General features: G+C 35.9%; 1 protein-coding gene across 6 annotated transcripts in view; it reads left to right on the top strand.

The window, feature by feature from the left end:
• The window catches only part of ESR1 (estrogen receptor 1), a 178,948-nt gene that overhangs the window by 112,473 nt on the left and 45,693 nt on the right, over window positions 1-20,782 (top strand). For all 6 annotated transcript variants that reach the window (XM_062640890.1, XM_062640887.1, XM_062640888.1 and 3 more), the window contains one exon: window positions 12,475-12,807. In XM_062640890.1, coding sequence (XP_062496874.1) covers window positions 12,475-12,807 — 333 coding nt within the window. The remainder of the gene's footprint in view (window positions 1-12,474; window positions 12,808-20,782) is intronic.

Here is a 20,782-nt window from a genome sequence, read left to right on the forward strand (position 1 = left end):
TTATTTTTATTGTAATTTATTAATTAAGTAATAGAGTGGTAAAATAATTATTGTTAGCAGGCTACTTTCTTCCCCTCCTTTCATAAATGACAAAGCAGATTAATCATCAAGTGCTCCATGGGATCAGAGCAACAGAGTGCCAGTGGAATTAGTGGCTATGGCAAAAGTTTGTCATAATGTTGAATGATAGATCCTTAATGAAATATTAGTTATGTTCCTGGTAGTCTATGTTTAGCTACCCTGAGACTTACATAGTTCTGCCAGTTGTTGAAGGCTGATGGTTTACCAGCTTCAAGTTGTGTGAAATCTGGCAATCAAGGATTTGAGTGCTCATATGCTAGATCAAGGTGATGGTTATGTATGTGACCCAGGGGTATTTACTGTCTTTGAACGGTCTGAAATTTCATGTTGTAGAGAAAAGATTCCAAGTGTTGTTTCTTGCGATAATGAAATTGCAGCATTCCAGCGCATTTGAGGCCCACACCCTTCAGTGTTGCCCTCACAAAGTATCTGAGAACCCTTCAGAGATTACTTCAGTAGACTAGGAAATACAAGTTGGTGTTTGCTGTAACAGTGTGCTTTCCTACATGACAGGTCCTTCTAGAAATGTTCATTAACTCATAGTGATTAGAGTCTAGAGCTTGGAGATTTTCAGTTTTCCTTTATATTCTCTTGAAATAGTTACCTACCAGTAATCACATGGGAATTCAGTCTGATTCAGTGTGACAATATTGCTGGAGTTTAAGGCTAAGTTTTACAGTGAAAAGAAAAAAACATTTGGCAACTTTGGAATCCACTCAGAGAAGGACCTTGCTGATTTTTGACTTTGAATGTAGAGAGCTATGCTTCCTTGCTGAATGCTATATTTGTTCATGCGAAGAGGCTAGAGAGCTATTAAAATCATTCTCAAAAGCAGAGGTAAATCGATGTCTGATGCAATCACTGGAAGGGCTCCAGACTTTCTAGTTCTCCATGTCATTATCTTTTAATGAAATACTGTATTAAAAATAGGAATTAGTGAATGAAGGAAAATGCATTAACAATGTGAAACTATTTTGGTTTGTCTGTGGACAGCCTTTATGATATTTATTAGACATACTGTTCTGTACTCAGCCAAATAACTCTGTAGGTGGGGCCTGATAAATGTATGAGGAAATGTACATTTTCAAGATGTAATTGGTGGGCTGAAAACATGTACTCAAGCAGCATTTGAAACAGTTTTCTGAGTTTAGAACAGCCTTCTGGAAAAGAAGACGGAATTGCAACCAGAATTTTCAGTGAAATTATTTTTTTCCCTTTTGTACACATGCAAAGTGTATTGTTGCCTTTGATTTGTCCCAAAGTATATTCTATGGTTCTGTCCCCAAAATAAGAGAGACCATTGCTGTGAACACTTTTGCCAAAAATTTTTTATCTTCCTATTCCACTGCACAGAATGATCTGGGCTAGAGGGAACTCCAGGTCTCTTGTCAAGCCACCTGCTCAGAGCAGTTTCAATACTGAATTTAGACTAGGTTGTTTAAGACCTTTGATATTCAGGTGGAAATGGGACAACCTGTATTATGCTTATTTATGCTATAGCTAGTTATGTAATTTCTTTTTAATATTGCAGAATTTTTGATGTTTTACTCTTGAACACTTGCTTCAGATTGTAAACCTAATTTTATCTGTATACTTGTTTGCATTAGCTTTTTGGCTTTTGTATATTTAAAAATTCCTAGTAGGGAATTATTTTAGTTGTGGTATTACTTGGGAATAGATACTGCAATGAAACAGTCCACATTTAAATTGCTGACTAATTTTAAATGAAGTCTAAGTTCCTTGCTGTGTCTCTACCTCTGACCCCCACTTGTTCATGTTACAGGTACGTCAGGGTGTCACTGTGTGTTCACTGGTTTTGAGAAACCCATGCAGGTCAGACAGCTGCTGTCTTCTAGCTGAGCTTCAGAAATTCCTAGAGTACTAGAGCTTCTGGCACTTTATTTGGTTAGGCATTTACCTGATATAACAGGCCAAATAGCTTCAATAGCCTAAGTAATATATTTAATTTCTAAAATGTAGCTGTTACACTTTCTCATTGGCTTTAAGAATTCTACTAATGGACTCCTAAAACGACTTGGCTTTTCCAAATCAAGGTTGATGTATGGTTTCTGTAAAGGCTTTCTTGTGACCCTTGAAATATCTATGGCTTCACTGTAAATTTTGCCTAGTAATGGAACTGTTGCCATACTTACTGTAGCCAAAACTGAGTATAATTTGTGCAAGTGTCAGCACTGTGAGATTCATTTGAATGATAGATCAGTTGAACTTCTCAATTGAACTTCTCTTGCTTCTCTTTTACATGTCCTCTCACGCTCTTTAAAATGCGTGCTATGAATACCAAAGATTGAATGCCAAAATACAGATTAGGATGAATCATGTCTTGCACCTTCATCTGCTATTAGTATATCATTGGTTCTCAAACAGTGAGTTATGAATAGTCATTAGAGACCCCAAATTATATTTGCCTGTTTGTTAACTTTTTTTTTTTCACCAGGTCTTTAAAAATTTTACATGAAATAAAATTTTATCATCTACATTGTAGCTGAGAAGAATATTGGTGCACTGTGATATGTAATATGACTTACCACTGTGCAAACTGGTGATAGAGCCAGAAGTTGAACCAGCCCTGGTGCCTGCATCCCCCCCACTGCACCTTCTCTCTCCCTCTCTCTCTCTCTCTTAATTGAAGGTAGTCCTGATTATAGAGGAGGAAAAGCCTCAACTTGGGAAAGGATGATGGACATTTCTCAGAAAAAAAAACCACCACAAAACCTCCAAAAAACCCAAACACCAAACAAACACACAAAAAAAAACAAACAAAAACCCATTAAAAAAGTTCCCCCTCCCAAAAAAATTAAAAGCAAAAACTGAAACAACAAAACCCCCCAAAAACACAAAACCCAACCAAAACCAAAAAAAACCCCACATATGTCCATACAGCATTCATTAACCACTGAGGAGTAGAAAAAATTACAACATCGAAGTGTACAGACCAAACTCAAATCTGTTGTTTATTTATACTACTGAGTGCCTAAGTAGCTTGGTCAGAAACGATGCTATTAAGTTCTGTCACTCGAGGCAGGCCTGCTCAAGATTTGACATAAAATTCTGATTAATTTTTTTAGATGATTTCAGACAATGTTTCTCATTTAAATTAATTGTCAACTCATCTGGGTTTTCAGCACAATTTACATTTGTTTGATTTTTCTAAAGAGAGATGGATATGAAATAAGGGGGTTGATTGCCTGAATCATATTCAAAAGAAGGAATTTATTAAGCCTATAAAATCGGAATTTGAAAAGCGGTGTTACTTTCCTATGAGCAAATCATGTATTTATGTAGAGAGAACCAAGCAGAAAAGCTTTCAAAATCTCAAATCTCTCAAAATCACCTTGAGAGACTCTTCATGCCAAGATATATTGTAACCTAAGTATTTACACTGAAGTCATAGCTTCAGCAATCTCCATCTGTTAAAAATCTATAAAGAATGTAATTATATTCTTGACCTCTACTTATGTACAGCAGCAAGAATGACCTTGTTTTTAAAGAAAGCTGTGGGATTTTATTTTATTTCCAATTCTGTATTAAGACTACTGAATTCAATGAAGGCGTGCCCGATGAGGTCTATCTGTAGAGCAAAATTACTGTAAGAGGTCATTAGGAGACAGCTACCTTCCTTGCATCCATGTTTTAGACTCTAAATCCAGTTTTGCATAGATGTCACTCATGTTTGTGCCCATAAGGGAGCTGCTGGCTTCTTCACACTGTCTTCTTTTTCAATCATTTCGTTTGGCCTATGGCCAGTGGCACCAAAGTCTGGACTGAGTCCCTGAATTCTTCTCCCAGAATTTAGTAAATCCCTCATCTATTAGGACATCTGAGAGAGGTCTTCGGATTTCTAATCTCTGCAACTCTCACATCAGTTTCAGAAATGTTCCGCTACTCCCCATATAAAGTGTTTTTGGTGTACAAAAATCTGGTTTCTTCCTTTGTGAAGGCTGATGTAAGGGATTTATTTAGCTTCTCTGCCACAGCCTGCTCCTCTCTGCATGCTCCTTTAGTACTGTGATCATTGACTGAGCTATAGACTCTCTGACTTGCTGAAGGATGCCTTGATATTTATAATTTCTTTTACTTACCACATCTGTTTAGTCTTTTATTCTTAAGGAGAGTTGTTTTGCAGAACACCAGATATTTTCTCTTTCTCAATTTTCAACATAATTCTTGTGAGGTTGATCAGTCTTGAAGAGTATCAAAACTGTTTAGAAGAGAAGGTGTTTCTAAGCACTTTTGAAATACTCCTTTGACAAACTGACAAAATTATAGACTATTAACGCTGCAAGGTTGTATAAGCATGTAAGTTGTCAAATGTCTCTTATCATCTGGGGTCTGCTGATGCAGAGCAGAACTGCGGACAAAGTGCTTCATTTTCAAAGGCTGCTCTAGACAGAAAGGCTGGTTGATAAACCATTTACCAATCCTGTTTCCAGAACCAATCACAGATCCACCTTTTTATTGTCCTCTCAGGGTGTGGCCAAAAACTGTTGGTTGCTCCCAGGAGTTTCAGCATGGTTCCCACACCATGCTCACACTCATCATCCCCACACTGACTTTTCCTTCAATTTATTTATGAACCGAAAGTTTTTAATACTGTAATCCTGTTTAAACTAGGTGTTACAGTCATTTCCTGTGGATAAGGCTGTCCTTTCCCATAATGTTTCCACCAGCCCTGTTCTGAACCTGTTCCTCCTAAACTGAAATGGAAAGGAAACAGTGAAAGTAAAAGTTTGCATTACCAGGAAGCCAAAAGGACAAAAATCTTCAAAGTTAAAAACATTTCTGAGCAAACAGTTTTTAAGTGGGAGCTTCTTCCCTGGGTTAAAAGTTACTTAGTTTGTAAAACAGTTCCAGTAAGACATGAAACCACACTGATACGAATGAGAAGATATTGCTTATATGCTCGATGCCTAGAATCTAACTCTGGTTTTCCAGTTCTGGCACTTAGCTTGCCTTTATGTTTTGACTTGTCAAGTTTCCACATCTACTTTGTTTCCACTAGTTTAAATGCTTGAAATGCCACAAGAATATCTGTCAAGTATAAAGTGGAGATTAATTTGTAGAGCGCTGACTATTGCAAGAATTTGCAGTGTAACAGTACTCATGTACTGTTAGTGGTACAGCTCAGAATTATGCACCAATGACTTCTGAGCGGAAATTGCATCCTTGTGCCCCTGCCTGGGGCAGTGACTGATGCCTTTGTCACCACCTGAGTGGACTAAATGTGGGAACTGTAGGATAGCAAGGAAGTGGAAATAAAAAGATGGTGAACAGTAGTGAAACATTTTCCATGTCATTTACAGTGTTTCTAAGCAGTTAGGTGAAAAAAAAAAAACCACAAACAACCAAATATTGTGATAGAGATTATTTTTGTCCATGATCTGTAATATTCTGACTAATTTAGTCGAACAGCATTCTGGTTCTCTTCTCTGATGGTACTTTGCCAAAAAGGGGGCACAGGATTTAACAGTTCATGGATTTGTTATTTCCCAGGGCTTCCTAGTAACCTAAGTAAGTAGGTTATGTATAAAATGCAATTAGAGTAAATATAAGTTTTCCTTGCAGCAGTGGAAAACTACCATACCATCATTCAGATTGTGACTATATGTAAATGCTAATATTAAAACCATCTGCTGTTATTTTGTTAAAAAGCCTTTCTGTTGTCACTGAATGACATCGTGGAACCCAAGACTATCTGCAGATAACTCATTTGTTGGCATGCATAAGGGCTGGCACATGCTAGAGAAATTGTTGGAAGATTGAAATGTTTATTAAGTCATGCACGTATGCATACCAACATGAGATTGGTAAAGTTTTTACCAATGGTTGTTGAGGTGTTGCTTTTAATTTTATTCTTGTTCACTGCGTGAGCCCCAAATAAATAATGTGCCCTTAATCTGTGTTTCAATGGAGACAAATGACTAGTTGTTTCTGCCAAGGCATTTCCTGTGAAAGTAAGTAAGGATTAGAAAGTTATTCTTTTAATACGTTAAAAATCTGTAGTGCAGTATAAACTCAGAAAGTGCAAGGAAAGGATGCAGTTAAAAGTTTTGGAGGGAAAAGACACATGAAGATAGATTTGTTTCAGTCAAAAGAAAAGATAACACCATGTCTTCCTTCTGAAACAAGAAAGATATATCAGAAAAAAAGATACTAGTAATTAAAATGAATGCAGTACATCACATGTATAAGTGTATGAAGTGATGAAAAGTGATGCAGGCTGCAATTATAATTACTGGATTGAGAAGTAATTCTGTACTGATTATTAGATATATCCTAGAAGAATTAAATAATCCCATTAGCCACACCAGTTCAGTTGTCTTCCCTCTTTCAGATCTCTATCAATGCTCTTTCTAGCTGTTTCAGTTTTTTTCTGTCTGTTCTGCTTTTCTTGTGAATTCTTAAGTGCTACAGCCCTACCTTCCATGGCTAGAAGGAGAAACAGCAGAGCAGTTCCTTGGAAGCTAAGTGTTCAAATAAATGAGTAGCAAAGAAAAGCTTTTCTTCTTCTTCCTCATTCTCCTGCAAATGTCAGCTCCTGAACTGAATTGAGAGCTCTCACCAGTCATCTTGCTTTTCCCAAATATTCCTTCAGGAGGCAAACCAAAATCTTCCTTAATTATGCACATTGAAAGCATATATAATAACAGGTAAACTTATTTGTTTATAAAATGTGAAATAAACCCTCCTGTTTCCAATAGATGTTATATAGCAGTTTCTAGGATAAAATACTGTCTCATCTCACTGTATGGACCTGGAATTCCGAAGTCAAATGTGATGTCACTTCTGGTTGTGTAGCATCTGCTTCCTGTACCTGTCCTGCAGAGATTGTTACAATTTTGTATGTTTATTGATAGAGACTTAGAAAAAGAAATTGCTTCAGAAATTAGTATACTTTTATGGTCCAGCTACACAATGATAATTAACACCTGGATTTCTTGAAAGAAGGTGGTAATTTTAAGTCTTTTTCATTTCATGTTGCTGTAAGACTCTTCTAAGATAAACAGCATTCAACTAATCCAGTTTTACTGAATGAGATATCCTGATTAAAATATGGCAGCTGCGCCATTCTTATCACTTATTGCAAGACAAAAGGTACTATTCCTGCCTAAATTCACAATTTGTGCAATTGCATTCTGCCTACTTACGTTTTTCTATAAAGAGTTACGTACTCTCCACAACTAGAACAGCGTTGTCAGGTGATGTGTGTCATGCAATAAGAGCTACAATTAAATTGAAGGAAAATCAGTTTCTTTGTACGGTATGTGAAGTTAATAAAGCATATTAATGGTTGATAGAAATGGCAAAATGAAATTCTCAAATGTTAAGGAATACAGAAATTATTGGTGTGACCTATATTGAACCACCTTATGGTCTGATCTCATTAGTATGCTTTGACCTTTACTGGCTTCCTTTTGTGGGGCTAAGGTGACTAACACAGCTATTGCAAAATTTTATTTCTTTTGCCACTGTATCATATGTATCGTGGTACTAGTAACTGATTTTGCAGAATGTTTGCAATGTGAAGCACAGAGGTGTATTTGAAACAAACTTAAAGTCTGAAGCTTTCCCTGTTGTGGACATTGCTCAGGGCTGAAGTCTCACCTTTTCTGAGGTGAGCCAGGAGATCACGGATCAGGGAGAACTTATTCGTGAAGCTGGGCTCCACAGGTAAAGTGCCTGGAGCTTTCTCAATGATTGATGACCACTGATAGAGATAGTAAAAAAATGATTTGCTGAAAATCTGTATACTAAAACACAGTTAGGGGACAAGAGCACAGCAGATTTTGGTATAGATTTTTTTTTTTTTTTAAATTGTGGATTTTTAAAAGATTTTTTCTCTGCATTCGCCTGAGAGTTTTAACCTTAAAAAAAAAAAAATCACCAAAAAACCCACAAAAAAACCCCACCTGTTATTTGTAGAAAATAACTTATCGTTTTCACTTGTAGTTAATGGAAAGCTGTTTGGAACTCCAGCAAAACTGAACTGGAGCATGAAGAGATGGGTTAATAAATAGGCTGCAAGTAAATATGTTCTCATGCAGATGCAGCTTCTGTATTAAAACCTACCCCTTGTGTGAACAAGCAGAGTGAGTGTTGTGCATATGAGGGAAAGAGAAGATGAAGGTCTTCTGCATTTTTTTGTACCATGTTACTGAAAATAGCACAATAGGTGTTCCAGGTGGGTGTTGTAAACAAGACAAAAAGCAATAGCTGTTGTGTTTAGGATTTCCAGAGTAGTGAACAATAGGAAGGACATAAAAATATCTTGGTTGTTTCAGTTTCATCAAATAATAATTTATTTTTTCCGTCTTACTGCCAAGAGAAGTTTATTGGGTTTTCTCAAATCTGTTCCCATTTATTGCAAACAATAAACATTCTTTACTTAACAAATATTCCTACAAAATTTCTAATGGTAAAGAGGATGAAGAATATTATATAAAGCAGCTCAGAGGAAATATATTTAAGTAGAATAGAATTTGAGATTCTACACATATCTTTAACTCTAAAATGCATAATTCTATGGTTCACACTGAGCAAAGAATTTTTTTTCTATCTGCTCTCTTCCTTTTCTTCCTCTAAATATTCTTGAATATTTTATATAATACTGAAGATACAAAGGTGGAGTTTTGTTCTTAGCAACAAGTTAGGGAGAAGCTGTCTGTTGGGTGGCTGTGAAACAATATTCATTCAATGCATTCCTAAAGTAGGATTTTTATTTTTTTTCATATTCTGTAATTTATTTTTGTTGGTTTTTTTTTTTAATCAGATGTTGGAAAAAAAAAGTGTTTTATTTGATCAACCTTGCCTCCATGCTTCGTAAGCAATTTTATTGCTGATCAGGTTCTACAGACTAGAGTATATAATTACTCAGTAGTTTTGAAACCTGCCTCCATATCTTACACACTGATTGAATTTGCATATGAAGCCTTATAAAACTGCCTTTGAAAATCTTGGCTCTTGTAGCTTTACAACTCAAGTGGAAATTGTTTTAGAGCTTTTGCAACATACACTACTTCTATTTTTGGTAGAATATTATTTTTCATAACATTTGGCAATTCAGGTTACGTTATTGGCTGAACTGTGGAATAAAATTAATGCATTCATATATTTTAAAAAACCCTACAGGATGGTTGCACTTCTGGCAATGAAATTGCTGCTTGATAGAGTTGCCTTTTTTTGGAATTAGTGACTGACTGTGCATCACTATTATCTTTTCTTAAAAGAGATAAAATTTGATGAACTTGAAGGAGATCTGGAGGCACTTGCATTTTTCTGGGAGATACTCACTCCTATTTGGTCCAAGAAAATGAATAATAAAATCGCTATGTTTCTTGTCCATCTAGGGGTTAGGTGAGGAGTTAGTAGTAATTTCTATAAATCTCTGATGAGTATGATGCTTATACAGATTCAAAGACCTTTCTGTCTGTGATCATAAAAGCTGCTGATGTGATACAGGAGGAATGCATCCTCTTAGAGATTTCTTTTCCAGGTCTGGTCTCTACAAAATTCAGTGTAGGTATATTATGCTTGGTTGGTTAGTTTTTTAAAATCACCCCTCCCCCAACATAAAAATATATTTGTGTGGGGAACCTCTAAACTGGTTATGTTCAACATTGCTCAATGCTCCACTTCTTTTCAAGGTGAAGAAAAGACAGTGGGAAGCATGCAGATGATTTAAAAATAAAACTCTTTTTCTTATTAATTTCTTAAGCAGCAAAAAATGCTTACATTTGCCACCTTCCCTCTGCTACGTCAAATTCTCATCATGTCCATGTTTTACTTGACAGAGCAGGCCTGGAATAAGTTCTAAAGCAAAACCAAAAATATCCTTTCTGATCTTTCAGTAATCTATGCCATGGAGATTTAAGCCCAAGGTGCCTTGTTTGTGTTCATTAATTCTTAATGAATTCTTTTCTCTGTCAAATTTGGCCTACAGCTTTCTAACATATAGCAACTTCTAATTAATTCCCACTTTCAGCTTTGTTTCAGAATGGTGTGAAAGAGGGCATCCTCTTGTCTGTCCTGAACCTTGCCTCGGGTAGTCTCATTTGATACCATGTTGCATTATAAAAGAAGCATCAGTGTTTGTACCTTATTCATCTTCTTACCATTCCTGATTTTGCAGACTTATATCTGGATTGCAGGCCAAGCAGACCTTGTCAATTTAGCTGGTTTATGCACCAAACTTCTTTTGCACTTTGGATCATCTTACCTGTCTTTTTCTTATGCCTTTTCCATTTTTCATATCTCATTTTAAAATGAGATATAAAAGGACTCCACACAGTGTTCATTGTAGTGCGCCTCATAAGTTACTAAAATTTATGAAGATGCTTTGTCCTCCCTTCCTCTATTAGTAATTTCTAGCCTTCTATTTACTTTCTAAACTAACTTATCTCATGTTTTTATAGTATTATTCTAACCCCCAGATCTTGTTTTGGAATTATGTCATTTCTGAGTCCATCTATTTATGAGTATGTTGAACAAACAGTACAGGTTTCAAGAACACTTTCAACTCTTCAAAAGCTCTTGGGAGCAGCTGTAGAATTTGGGGTGTGAGAAAATTAACAAGTGTTTTAGTTTGTATGAACCATGTGGGTTTTTTTTTTGACGTGATAATGTCTGCATGATTCACAGGGCAGTTTTAATTAAAAAGCATTACATTCTTATGAAGCATACAACAAAAATATCTGTTGCAGACAGAGCATGCATGTTACTGAGTATCGCAATAAAGTAAGCTACCAGTGGCATAATTCTAGGATGATGTTTTGCCAAAATAAGTCTTGCATGTTTCCTTAACAGCAAGATTCTCCCTCTCCTCTCCAAATTAGAAACAGTGTAGTGATTGGAAAAAATGGCATTGCTGACTGAAAAATGGGAGCAACAATGCACTTGAGACTTTTGGCTTACAACTAGTTTAATGAACAGGAAAATGTAAAGAGGTTAAGCAGTATAGTGATGAAAGATTTATTAAACTTGCTTTATCTGGAAAGATTAATAGAATAGAATCAGGAGGCCTACTAGATTTTGAATGAATTAGATGTGAAGTGTATAAACTGCAAGCACTAATTCAGTGAAAGAGGCAAGCGCATCTAAAAATCCTCTCTGTTCCTCTGAGATGGGAAAGGGCATCTGATGATATGGTCCAACATTGATTTGAAGAAATATTGGATGTGAGATAAAGATCGTGTTGCTAACAAAGACTGAGAATCTAAAGGTGTAAATTTTTGTGGTGTTAAAAAAGCTGGGCAAAGATTATGTTTACAACTCTTCCTCCCATCAGAAAAACCTGTATTGGTCGCTTGCAAATGCCAGCAGTTCTCAAAGCTGTTTTTGTTTGTTCGTTTGCTTGTTTCCAAATTGTTGTTTCTTCTCTGTTTCTTGAATAGTTTGCATCCTCCTTATCTATAGATACTTCTGATTTTCAAACTGGGACTAGTGCTGCTTTTCCACATTGCATGAGAACTCCCGAATAAGCCCCATTATAAGCTGCCTTCTCATAGCTCAGTTCCTTGTGTGCTTTCCTTATTACTTGCTTGTCCCTTGCTCCCATTTGATGATTGATTTAAGTTTTTCACTCAGCCTCAAAATGCCTGTGCCTCCTCCACTCAGAGACAGACTTAATCTTCCCTTTATGGTTAGAGTTCGCATGGGCTTTAACACTATATTTTTCTTGTAACCTTTCCACAAAGGGAGATTTTGTTCCACTGTAAGGTCTTATGTTGTTGCTCTAATTGGTGTGTCTGACTTCATAATATCCCAAGGTTCAGGGTCATTCAGTGCTAAGCACATTGCAGAAATGTGCACTAATGACAAAGACAGTTTCTGTTGCACTTATTACAGCCTTTTGATAGTAGGTCTCCCACACTGGATTCTGAGGTAGTATTTATCATTCCTTTTCTTACTTCTGTTTATCTACTTATATGGGATTCTTTATTGCTGTATAAGCTCATCTGATAATTGGAACTCTTTTGGATTTTGTTTAATGTAATTATGAAGACCACAAGCTCACTAATAGGATGATGCTTTATTAAAATAGTTGGTCAACTTGAGCAAAACTTTCTTGGAGAGTATTTGAGAGCTACTTTCGTGGGCTAGGGCAGCAATATAGTGTCACGAGTCCACAGTCCTGTGTAAGCCCAACTGATAAGAATTTTAGGAAGGAGTGTGCTATTCCTGACACTATACTTTTGAAAATAGCGTTTCTCTCCAGCTACTGATGTAAGATTCCACATAAAGGAAGAAGTCTTCAGAAAATAAAACGAGTTAGTGCTACCTAGGTCTATCAACAGCAGCTGCTGCTTGCCTGAAGCCATGTGTATGTAACACATATGTTTCAGGAAAGGGGTTCATTATGTTCTTTTGTGTCTTTAGGAATCCGGAAAGACCGCAGAGGTGGGCGAATGATGAAACAAAAACGTCAAAAAGAGGAGCCGGATTCCAAGAATGGAGAGGCTTCTACAGAACTGCGAGCTCCCACAGTTTGGACAAGTCCACTGGTGGTTAAACATAACAAGAAGAACAGTCCAGCTCTGTCTCTGACGGCAGAACAGATGGTCCGTGCCTTGCTGGAAGCTGAGCCACCCATAGTTTATTCTGAATATGACCCAAATAGACCATTCAACGAAGCTTCTATGATGACCCTGTTGACCAGCCTTGCAGACAGAGAATTAGTGCATATGATCAACTGGGCAAAGAGAGTTCCAGGTAAGAAAAAAAAAAAGCCACAGTGGACTGTAAAAGTCTCTACATGACAAACCAAAGGAAAAGCAACGTAACAGTTTTCACCCTACATATTATATTTTCATACCAATTGTTCATTTAAGTGAAAAGATATTTAAAAAAAAAAAAATCACAAATTTTATGTTATATTGGTTGATAAAAGACTATAATGCAACTTCAGTGAATTTGAAGAAAGATTAATTCAAGCAAAGGTATTTCCCCACACTATAGAATGTTGGACATTGTTTTGATGGTAAATCCTTTTTTTTCCAGATAAAACCCAGCAAAACCAGATTACTAAAATCCAAATCTAATCAATTGGATTTAATCAAATTATTTTAATTATTTAGATCCCCTTTGAAAAAAAAAGAAAAAAAAAAGGTTACTCTCATGTCTGAAATGTAAGCCATAGACTCAGCATCATTACTGAGCCCATCAGTATTAGTAGCATTTATTTATTTGCCAGTTTATTTTTTAGACCATAAAATACAGATCTTCCATGAGTTTTGAGTCTGGAAATAAGAGCCAGAATAGCAGTTTCTGTCTGTTTGTTTGGGTTTTCCTTCCTACCGGAACTAGATTATTTTTTTCTGTATCATTCTGATTCATCATGGTTGCTGAGCTATTACTCTCCTTTTGTGGAAAGGAAGAGAACTATAGAATTGTGGGAAGTATGTAACATTTCTGGTTGAATGTATGTTGCGCATTCATTCATGTGGTTTAATTAATTTATAGCGATGAAATCAGAGAGTATCTTTAAAGTTCATCATCTTTTAAAATTTTAGGTTTATAATTCACTGGGATTCTGATCTCTTATGTTTCTTCTGTAGCCATTTATTTCACTAAAATTATGTAGCTGCTTTATGAAGAGATGTTAAAGAACACTAATACAGCTCTCAGTGATATAATTTAATGTATTACTTCTACAGCATTACACATGGGCTGTGCCATTTTTCTCTTTTCCTTCATTTAAACTTGGCAAGACTTTTCCTGGTAAATCAATAACCCATAAAATCTGAGTCTTTTTCAGCCCTCATGGGTTCCCTTTTTACCACTTTTCACATGTCACTTTGTGTGCTCCAGCTATGATCAATGAGAACCTGTGTTCATTTCATTTCTCATCGTATCTTAAGAGAAATCACATGAGAATTTTCTTCTTGACAAAGTCACAGTGGTTAAGGCGTGTTCAAGTCAAGGGCGGGTTCTCCTGTTAATTTAGGTATCCTTTGGAGCATGCCTCTAGAAAATGCTTTTGAAAAATGATCGTATGTCCAAAGTGTTAAACCTATTCACTATCAACCCAGATAAATCCAAATTACTTTTCTACTGATTGTAGAGATATAATTAGTCTAAGTCTGTTAAAATCCATTAATTTACATTTAACACAAATATGCTACGTTCTAAATCAGTTATGTTGTCCAACTGAAACCATTCTCTTTCTTTGACATTTGATTTTGAAATTTAATGTAATTAATGAAAATGTATTTAAATAAAAGGCAACTCTGTCAGGGAACTACAGTCTGGTTTTTATTCAAAATCTCTCTCAAAGTGCTTGTCACAAGATTATTACATCTGGTGAAGATCAAGAAACCTTCCTGGTTTACTAAATATATAATATATTTCCTAAACAAGCTTCTGAAATTGAAAAATCAAATGTTTACGGTTATTATCTATTTGTGTATATCCAATGTATTTTACATTTAAATATTGCCTGTTAGTTTTCAGAATAGCTCCTAAAGAGAAACTAAGCCAAATGACTCTGCATATGCATTAATAAGTACTCTGACAGGTGAGGTTTGATATAAAACTGGTGAACTTTGGTTAGAAAGAACCAAACAAAATCCCTTCCCACTCACAGTTTGGACTATTTGGCATTGTACAACTAATCATACCAAAGGAAAGTCATAAAGCAGGAGAAACAGAATATGAATAGTTTGGGGATTCTGAAAATGCTGTGCACCTAGCTAGTTCTCAGTATTGTGACTTGGAGGATAGTATGCACCACAGAAGGAGAAACTATTTTAGAAAAGTTGATTTGAAGTAATTCAGGCCCAATTGTTTACCTACCTCTAAAATCAGGTCTTCTGAGAGTAGGAATTTTGGAGCTAGGTGCTTGAATGTTTTTTTGATATCTCATTTGGTCCCTAGAAAAGGTTGAGTGCTCTTAATAGCTGATATTAAATCTTAGAAATACTGGTCAACTTGCAAAAATAGGGCCTTCGCTTTGACTGTTTGCCTAAGTTTCCATCTGGTGGAATGCACTGGCAATGAATGTGCATTAAGAGAAATCTGTCATATTTTCACTACCACAGCGTGTTGCCTTTGAATATGCCATTATTGTTAAGAATTATGCAATACTGCTTAATTAAAGAGGATTGTCATATACCTTATGCATTACTGGAGGAGCAGAATTACTTCTTTCTGTTAGGTGAATTATTTTGTGAAACAGCATTGTGGCATTCCACTCAGTTGTTTTCTCAGCTAATTTACGAAGGTTTCAAGCTTTGGAATCAAGGGTAAAAACATATTTTTCTAAAAAGCATATGTGATTTTTAGCAGCAGAAAAAAGCAGTTGCAGGAAACAGCCTCTCCTGTGCCCACCTCTCAAGCCTTGGAAGCATTGCATAAGTTCATTTAGCTGAATGCAGGCACTTAGCTGACTGAAAGCGAGAAGCAAAATCAATACGAGTAGCTGGGTTGAAAGCATATTTCTTGAGGAAGAGATTGATACTAACAGACAGAAATACAATGAAAATACAGCTTATAAACAAGTGTGAGGACTTTTAGGGACATTTTTTGAGTTTATTTTGCTGTGTAGGCTGTAAAGAAGAGGGAGTATGACAAGAAAACTATTAAAGACATTGTTTTGGTCAGCTCATCTCTCTGATGATGTACATAAGTGGTCATGGAAGAAGAAACAGCTAATTAAAAGATGCACTGAGTAGAAGTGACTCTATTCTACACAAAGGAGTAATGAAAATTAATTTATTATGGACTGTGTAGTATAATGTAGACATTTATCTGTTAGTAACTCATGCTGAGGACAATCTTCAAAATGAGGTATCTTTGGAGACAAGCCCTGATTGTGAAAATGAGGATAGGTCTACTAAATCTTTATTTCAACTTCAGCACTAATTCAAAATTGCTTACATTGACTTTGCAGTCTTGGTGATGGTAACAAGTTGCTCGAGAAAACAAGAACTTGTGGCAGCTTCTTGTGCATAACCTTCAAAAATGATCTTGAACATACAACACATTTTTTAACTGAGCTTACAACAAAATTCTCCCATGACATTTTGTTGTTTTAATTTTCCTTTGAAATCTTGGCCACTGATACAAGTGGGTTTGCCAGATTACATGAACAAAAAATCATGTACAGTGTCCTATGACATAGACAAAAAAATTCAGGATGCCTCATAGGACTTGCTCTTTACATGGCATAATGGGGATTTGGCTTAAGTCCTCCCAGATGGCTTCTGTGAGGCGCCAGTGGTGCCTTCTGATTACCCCAGCCAGCTGCAATAGCAAGTAGCTGCACATAAGGCAGGTGTAAACAGATTGTGATGTGCTAGACTTTGAATAATCATTTAAATTGAGCCTTTGACCATTTAATTGGGACAAATCACTAAAAGTCATATGCAGGTGAGGTGTCAATGTAGAGGAGTAAATGTTCTGCTAATTTCTGAATCATGTACCCCTGAAAGATATGTCTATTTTCTTCTTGGTTTATGTAACATATTGGGGATATAGTACCACCTTCAGTCTCACAGAAGGAGGTTTCATAGTTTAATGAATTTTAATCATGGTCTTTGTTAAAATGACCAAAACCATTATTTTGCTTTTCTACACTGTGTGTATCGTTTGAAATCTATTCTCTAAAGAATTATGGTATTTTTAGTGTAATCGTCAATATTTTTTTGGGGAAGAAGCTCGTGAGATAGTAAGAGACATTATGAGCTTATGCAGTGAGTTCATGGTAAAGAGTGTAGCTTTAAGGAAATTTTGTTGCAAGGGTGAAATCTCTGGCACTGCTACTACAATCTTGTATAACTACTACAAGCACAGTAGCTGTACAACTTAATAGCCCTAAAATGGTACGCTGGGCATACAAGCTTTGAAGTTTTGAGATAATTCATGGTGCTGTACTTATTTTATGGCTTCATGAACCGAGGAGATAAACATTTTGGCCCTGAATTTTTATTTTTTTTTTTTTTTTATTTCAAAGCCACAGAGCTTGCTATTTTCTTAGGATATTGTTTTCCTGTTTGACCTTCTAAACTGTTGTTTGTTAAATTAGGAACAGTGTGTAAAGAGGCCAACAATAGCTACAATTTTACACCGCAATTCAGTGACATCAAACTTTGGGGGGTACAGGGGGAAGAAATCAGCCTGCAGTGGAAAGAAAGAAGATCACAAGAGTGATCTGCGATAATAGCCCTTTAGGTTCAGGACTGTTTACAGAGATTCTAAGTGCAGTGATCCCCTTAGCAATGATTTATACTTATCAAAAAAAAAAGGAATGGCTTGCAATTCTTGTAATAATTTTTAATAAGTCTTCCAAAATATCTGCTTTATAGTCTCTTATCTTTTGATTAAGGGGCTTGCTGTGGAGATTTGTAAAATGTTATTAAAAAAGATACCCCTCTGCTTTATCTGTTTAGTCTTGTTGAAGTTATACTCAAACTGCTTCCCTTACTACATGGGGAAAAAGAATGGAAGTAAATAGATCTATAAGCAAAAGAGAAATGATAACAAGCATCTGGGTTTTACTTTACGGCTGCTTGAATTTAATTTCTGTGAAGTTTCAATTCATTACAATGAATGTGAGATATAAGAATCGGTCCTTATACTGGAATAAGGTAATTGCTTACCATTTGAATTTGAACATCAGACTGGGAGTTGTCATGCAATAACATGATTATGCAGGGCAGCAGAACTAAAATTGTTGAATATAAAATAAAGGCTTTCCATCCTCATTTTCTTAGTCTGGGAAGCATCTTTAGCCTTTCATATCTTCATTGTGTAAAATCAAATCAACAACCTTTCCCTCCTCCCCCCCTCAGCTTCTCAGTGCTGTACAACATGAACCCACTTTTACAAGCAGCTTTTATTTTTATTATCTATAGAATTGTCTTTTAGTGCTCTTGAAACACAGTGAGGTGTATTTCCTCTTGTAGAGAAAATAAGTAAGAGAAAAGGATGAGAACATGTGACACAATGTTTTGCTGGTGAGAGACTGAGGGGAAGATGCTGATTCTAAAGGACAGGAAGAAGTCTGACAGAGTCATGGAGAGCCTGTGTCTGACAGGGAAAAGCCAAAGCCAAGAAGGAACAGTTCAACAGTACTTGGAAAAGAACATAAACTTTGGCTGCAGGTATCTATGGGAACCACAATACAGGCAGTGCTTTCACTAGCTGAAGACTGGAAGAAAATGACAGCAGGAAAAAGGAGGATCAGGGTCTAAATAACAACTGTGGTACTGAAAATTGAAAAGGTATCCTGATGCAATGGTTTTCATACTCCAGGGAGTCTCTAGAGGGAGGGGTATGGAAGAGGAGATAAATGCATCAGGACTAGGGTTAGCAAGCTGACCAGCATCAAGGAGACTCCAACTGGGAGAAAAAGTAGCACACTCAAGAGGACCAGAGGAAAAAAATACTGAGAATCAGTCAGATGAGGCAACAGTAAGTTCAGTAGCCCAGCCCTGGGCCTCTTACCCATTCCTAGGGCTCCTGCTGGAGAACAGTGATTGTTCAGGGGCTCTTCAAAGTGGTCTGGCTGTGGCCTGTTTCCCCTGCCACAGGAAGAAACTTTGGAAGTTTTCTACTCACAATCTATTCATAAGGCAGTCTGTGATTGTCTTGCTTATCCAGGAGTTTATTATGTTTATACTTCCAAACCATTTGAGCTTCATGCCCCACTCTTTCCCTGGGAGTTTTCTGGCAGTGGGAATTATATGTTCAAAGTCGGTACTTTATTTGCATAAAATTTCAGTCAAGGGAAGGAGACTTAGGAAAGGAAAAGTAGTTAAGAGAACCTTTCTTTAGAGTTTCTTTAGAGTTAGATTTTTTAGAGAACCTTTGAATCAGCTCAGAAGTATATCCCTGAGGGTTTTCTAATACCTGTCTTGCAACATTTCTTACTTTTTGTTAATTTTTGCTAGACTTTTTTTTTTTTATAAACTCCTAAAGTTAACTCTGTAGCTTTCCAAATTTTATTTTCTTGTCCGGAAGAAGAAAAAGATTCTGAAGAGTGTCAGGTGTTGATGCCATGCATTCAATTGTATCCCTTTTAGCAACATTATGTGGTCACAATTAAAAGCTTTACTTCATATGTGAGGTGATATTTTATACAAAGGCATGGTAAATGTCAATAATTCTTTCTAATATTACAAAGATCCAACATTAGAGTAATTCATATAGTTACTTTGCACAGGGATGTGACTGCCAAAAGCTATTGAATCAAGGGTGTTATTCAAGATTCTAGCCTCCTTGAATTTAGGAAAGCTGTGGTAAGATACAAATTTATAAACAAATACAGAATGTAAGTGAGAGTCTTTTACTTATGTTGCATAACTGTAGTTCTGTGTGCATAGGACCAAAAAATAGCCGTGGCCTTTCTTTTAAGTAAACGAGTTTCTGTTCAGATGGAGGTAAATGTGTGTAACATTCTGTGAAAATTCACTTCTTTTTTTTTTTTTTTTCAGATAGCGTGTTTCATATATTTAGGAGAAAAGAAATACATTTACCAACGTTCTTCATTACATTTGTCCAATAAATCAGTAACAGTATTTATTTTTAAATGTTATAATATTTGTTTTCCCAGAGACATCTTAGTTTGCTTCTACATTTGTGGAAGTGAATAGTTTGAGAAACAATACAGGCATCCAAAGCTATACACTGATTAACTCAGCAAAATAATTATGTTCTACTCTAGCTGATCTTTTTAAAGAAACCAGGCTTCTTTAGAGAGATGAACCTCAAACACATCTCTCCGTCTAAATATTGCTGAATGGATTTTGTGCTGAAATTTCAATTTAAATCTGAAGACAAGCTTAGCTTCTAAATCTTCGTTTCTACAAGTATGCCCATATCCAAAAGCATTTATTAAAATTATAGATCTACTTCTCATAGGTAAAGTTCCTTATGTACTGAGTGGTTTTAAAATCAAGACCCAAAGTGCTATCACAAGCCCGACTCTGTTCAGAACTTTCCAGAGAAATAAATATTTGAATTCCATAAGTTTTGGAATTCAGCTTCCCAACACGCTGTCTCAAATAACAAATGTCTTCAATAACCAAAATTCAAATACTGTAATTAATCTTCTTTACCTGTTTTTCATATAATGGCAGATGAGAAATAACACCCAAAAGGTGAGAAGGAGCTAACATTCTTTTTACAAGAACTACTTACATATTAGAGAGTTCATTGAGCATTCAATAACATACAAATTCATTTGATAATAAATGTTTGAAGATTAAATTCTATTGGTCTTGGCAAACAAAGAGGCAAAAGTGAGCATCCACAGTAATAATATTTGGTTTTAGCCAAAACTTAAGGAAATTAAGCATTTAAACTGTAATATTTTATTTCTAAAAGAAAATATCTTTTCATAAAAAAACATTTCCTGCTATTTTTCTTCAGCTGATAAGTAATTTACACTCTTGGATGAACACATCTGTCTTAGAGTCTTCAGCTATGCTGAACTCTGGAGCTTTCCAAGAAACGCTTGTTAATTTCCACTCTAAGTAAACAGTAAGTAATGATACCTCCTGATTTATTTATTTCTTGAAATAATTTACAAAAAGAATATGCGATTGTTGGAAAGCACTGATGCGATATGTATGTGCATGCACACATATCCATTGTTCCCTGCACACATAATTCACATAAATTGGCCCTTTTTACTTGATGTTTAATAACTTCAGCCTAATTCTTTAATTTTCTCTCCAGTATCACA

Source organism: Pezoporus occidentalis, unplaced genomic scaffold, assembly GCF_034315485.1.
Source record: "Pezoporus occidentalis ecotype Australia unplaced genomic scaffold, CSIRO_AGI_Poc_V1 ctg67, whole genome shotgun sequence".
Taxonomy (NCBI): Eukaryota; Metazoa; Chordata; class Aves; order Psittaciformes; family Psittacidae; genus Pezoporus; species Pezoporus occidentalis.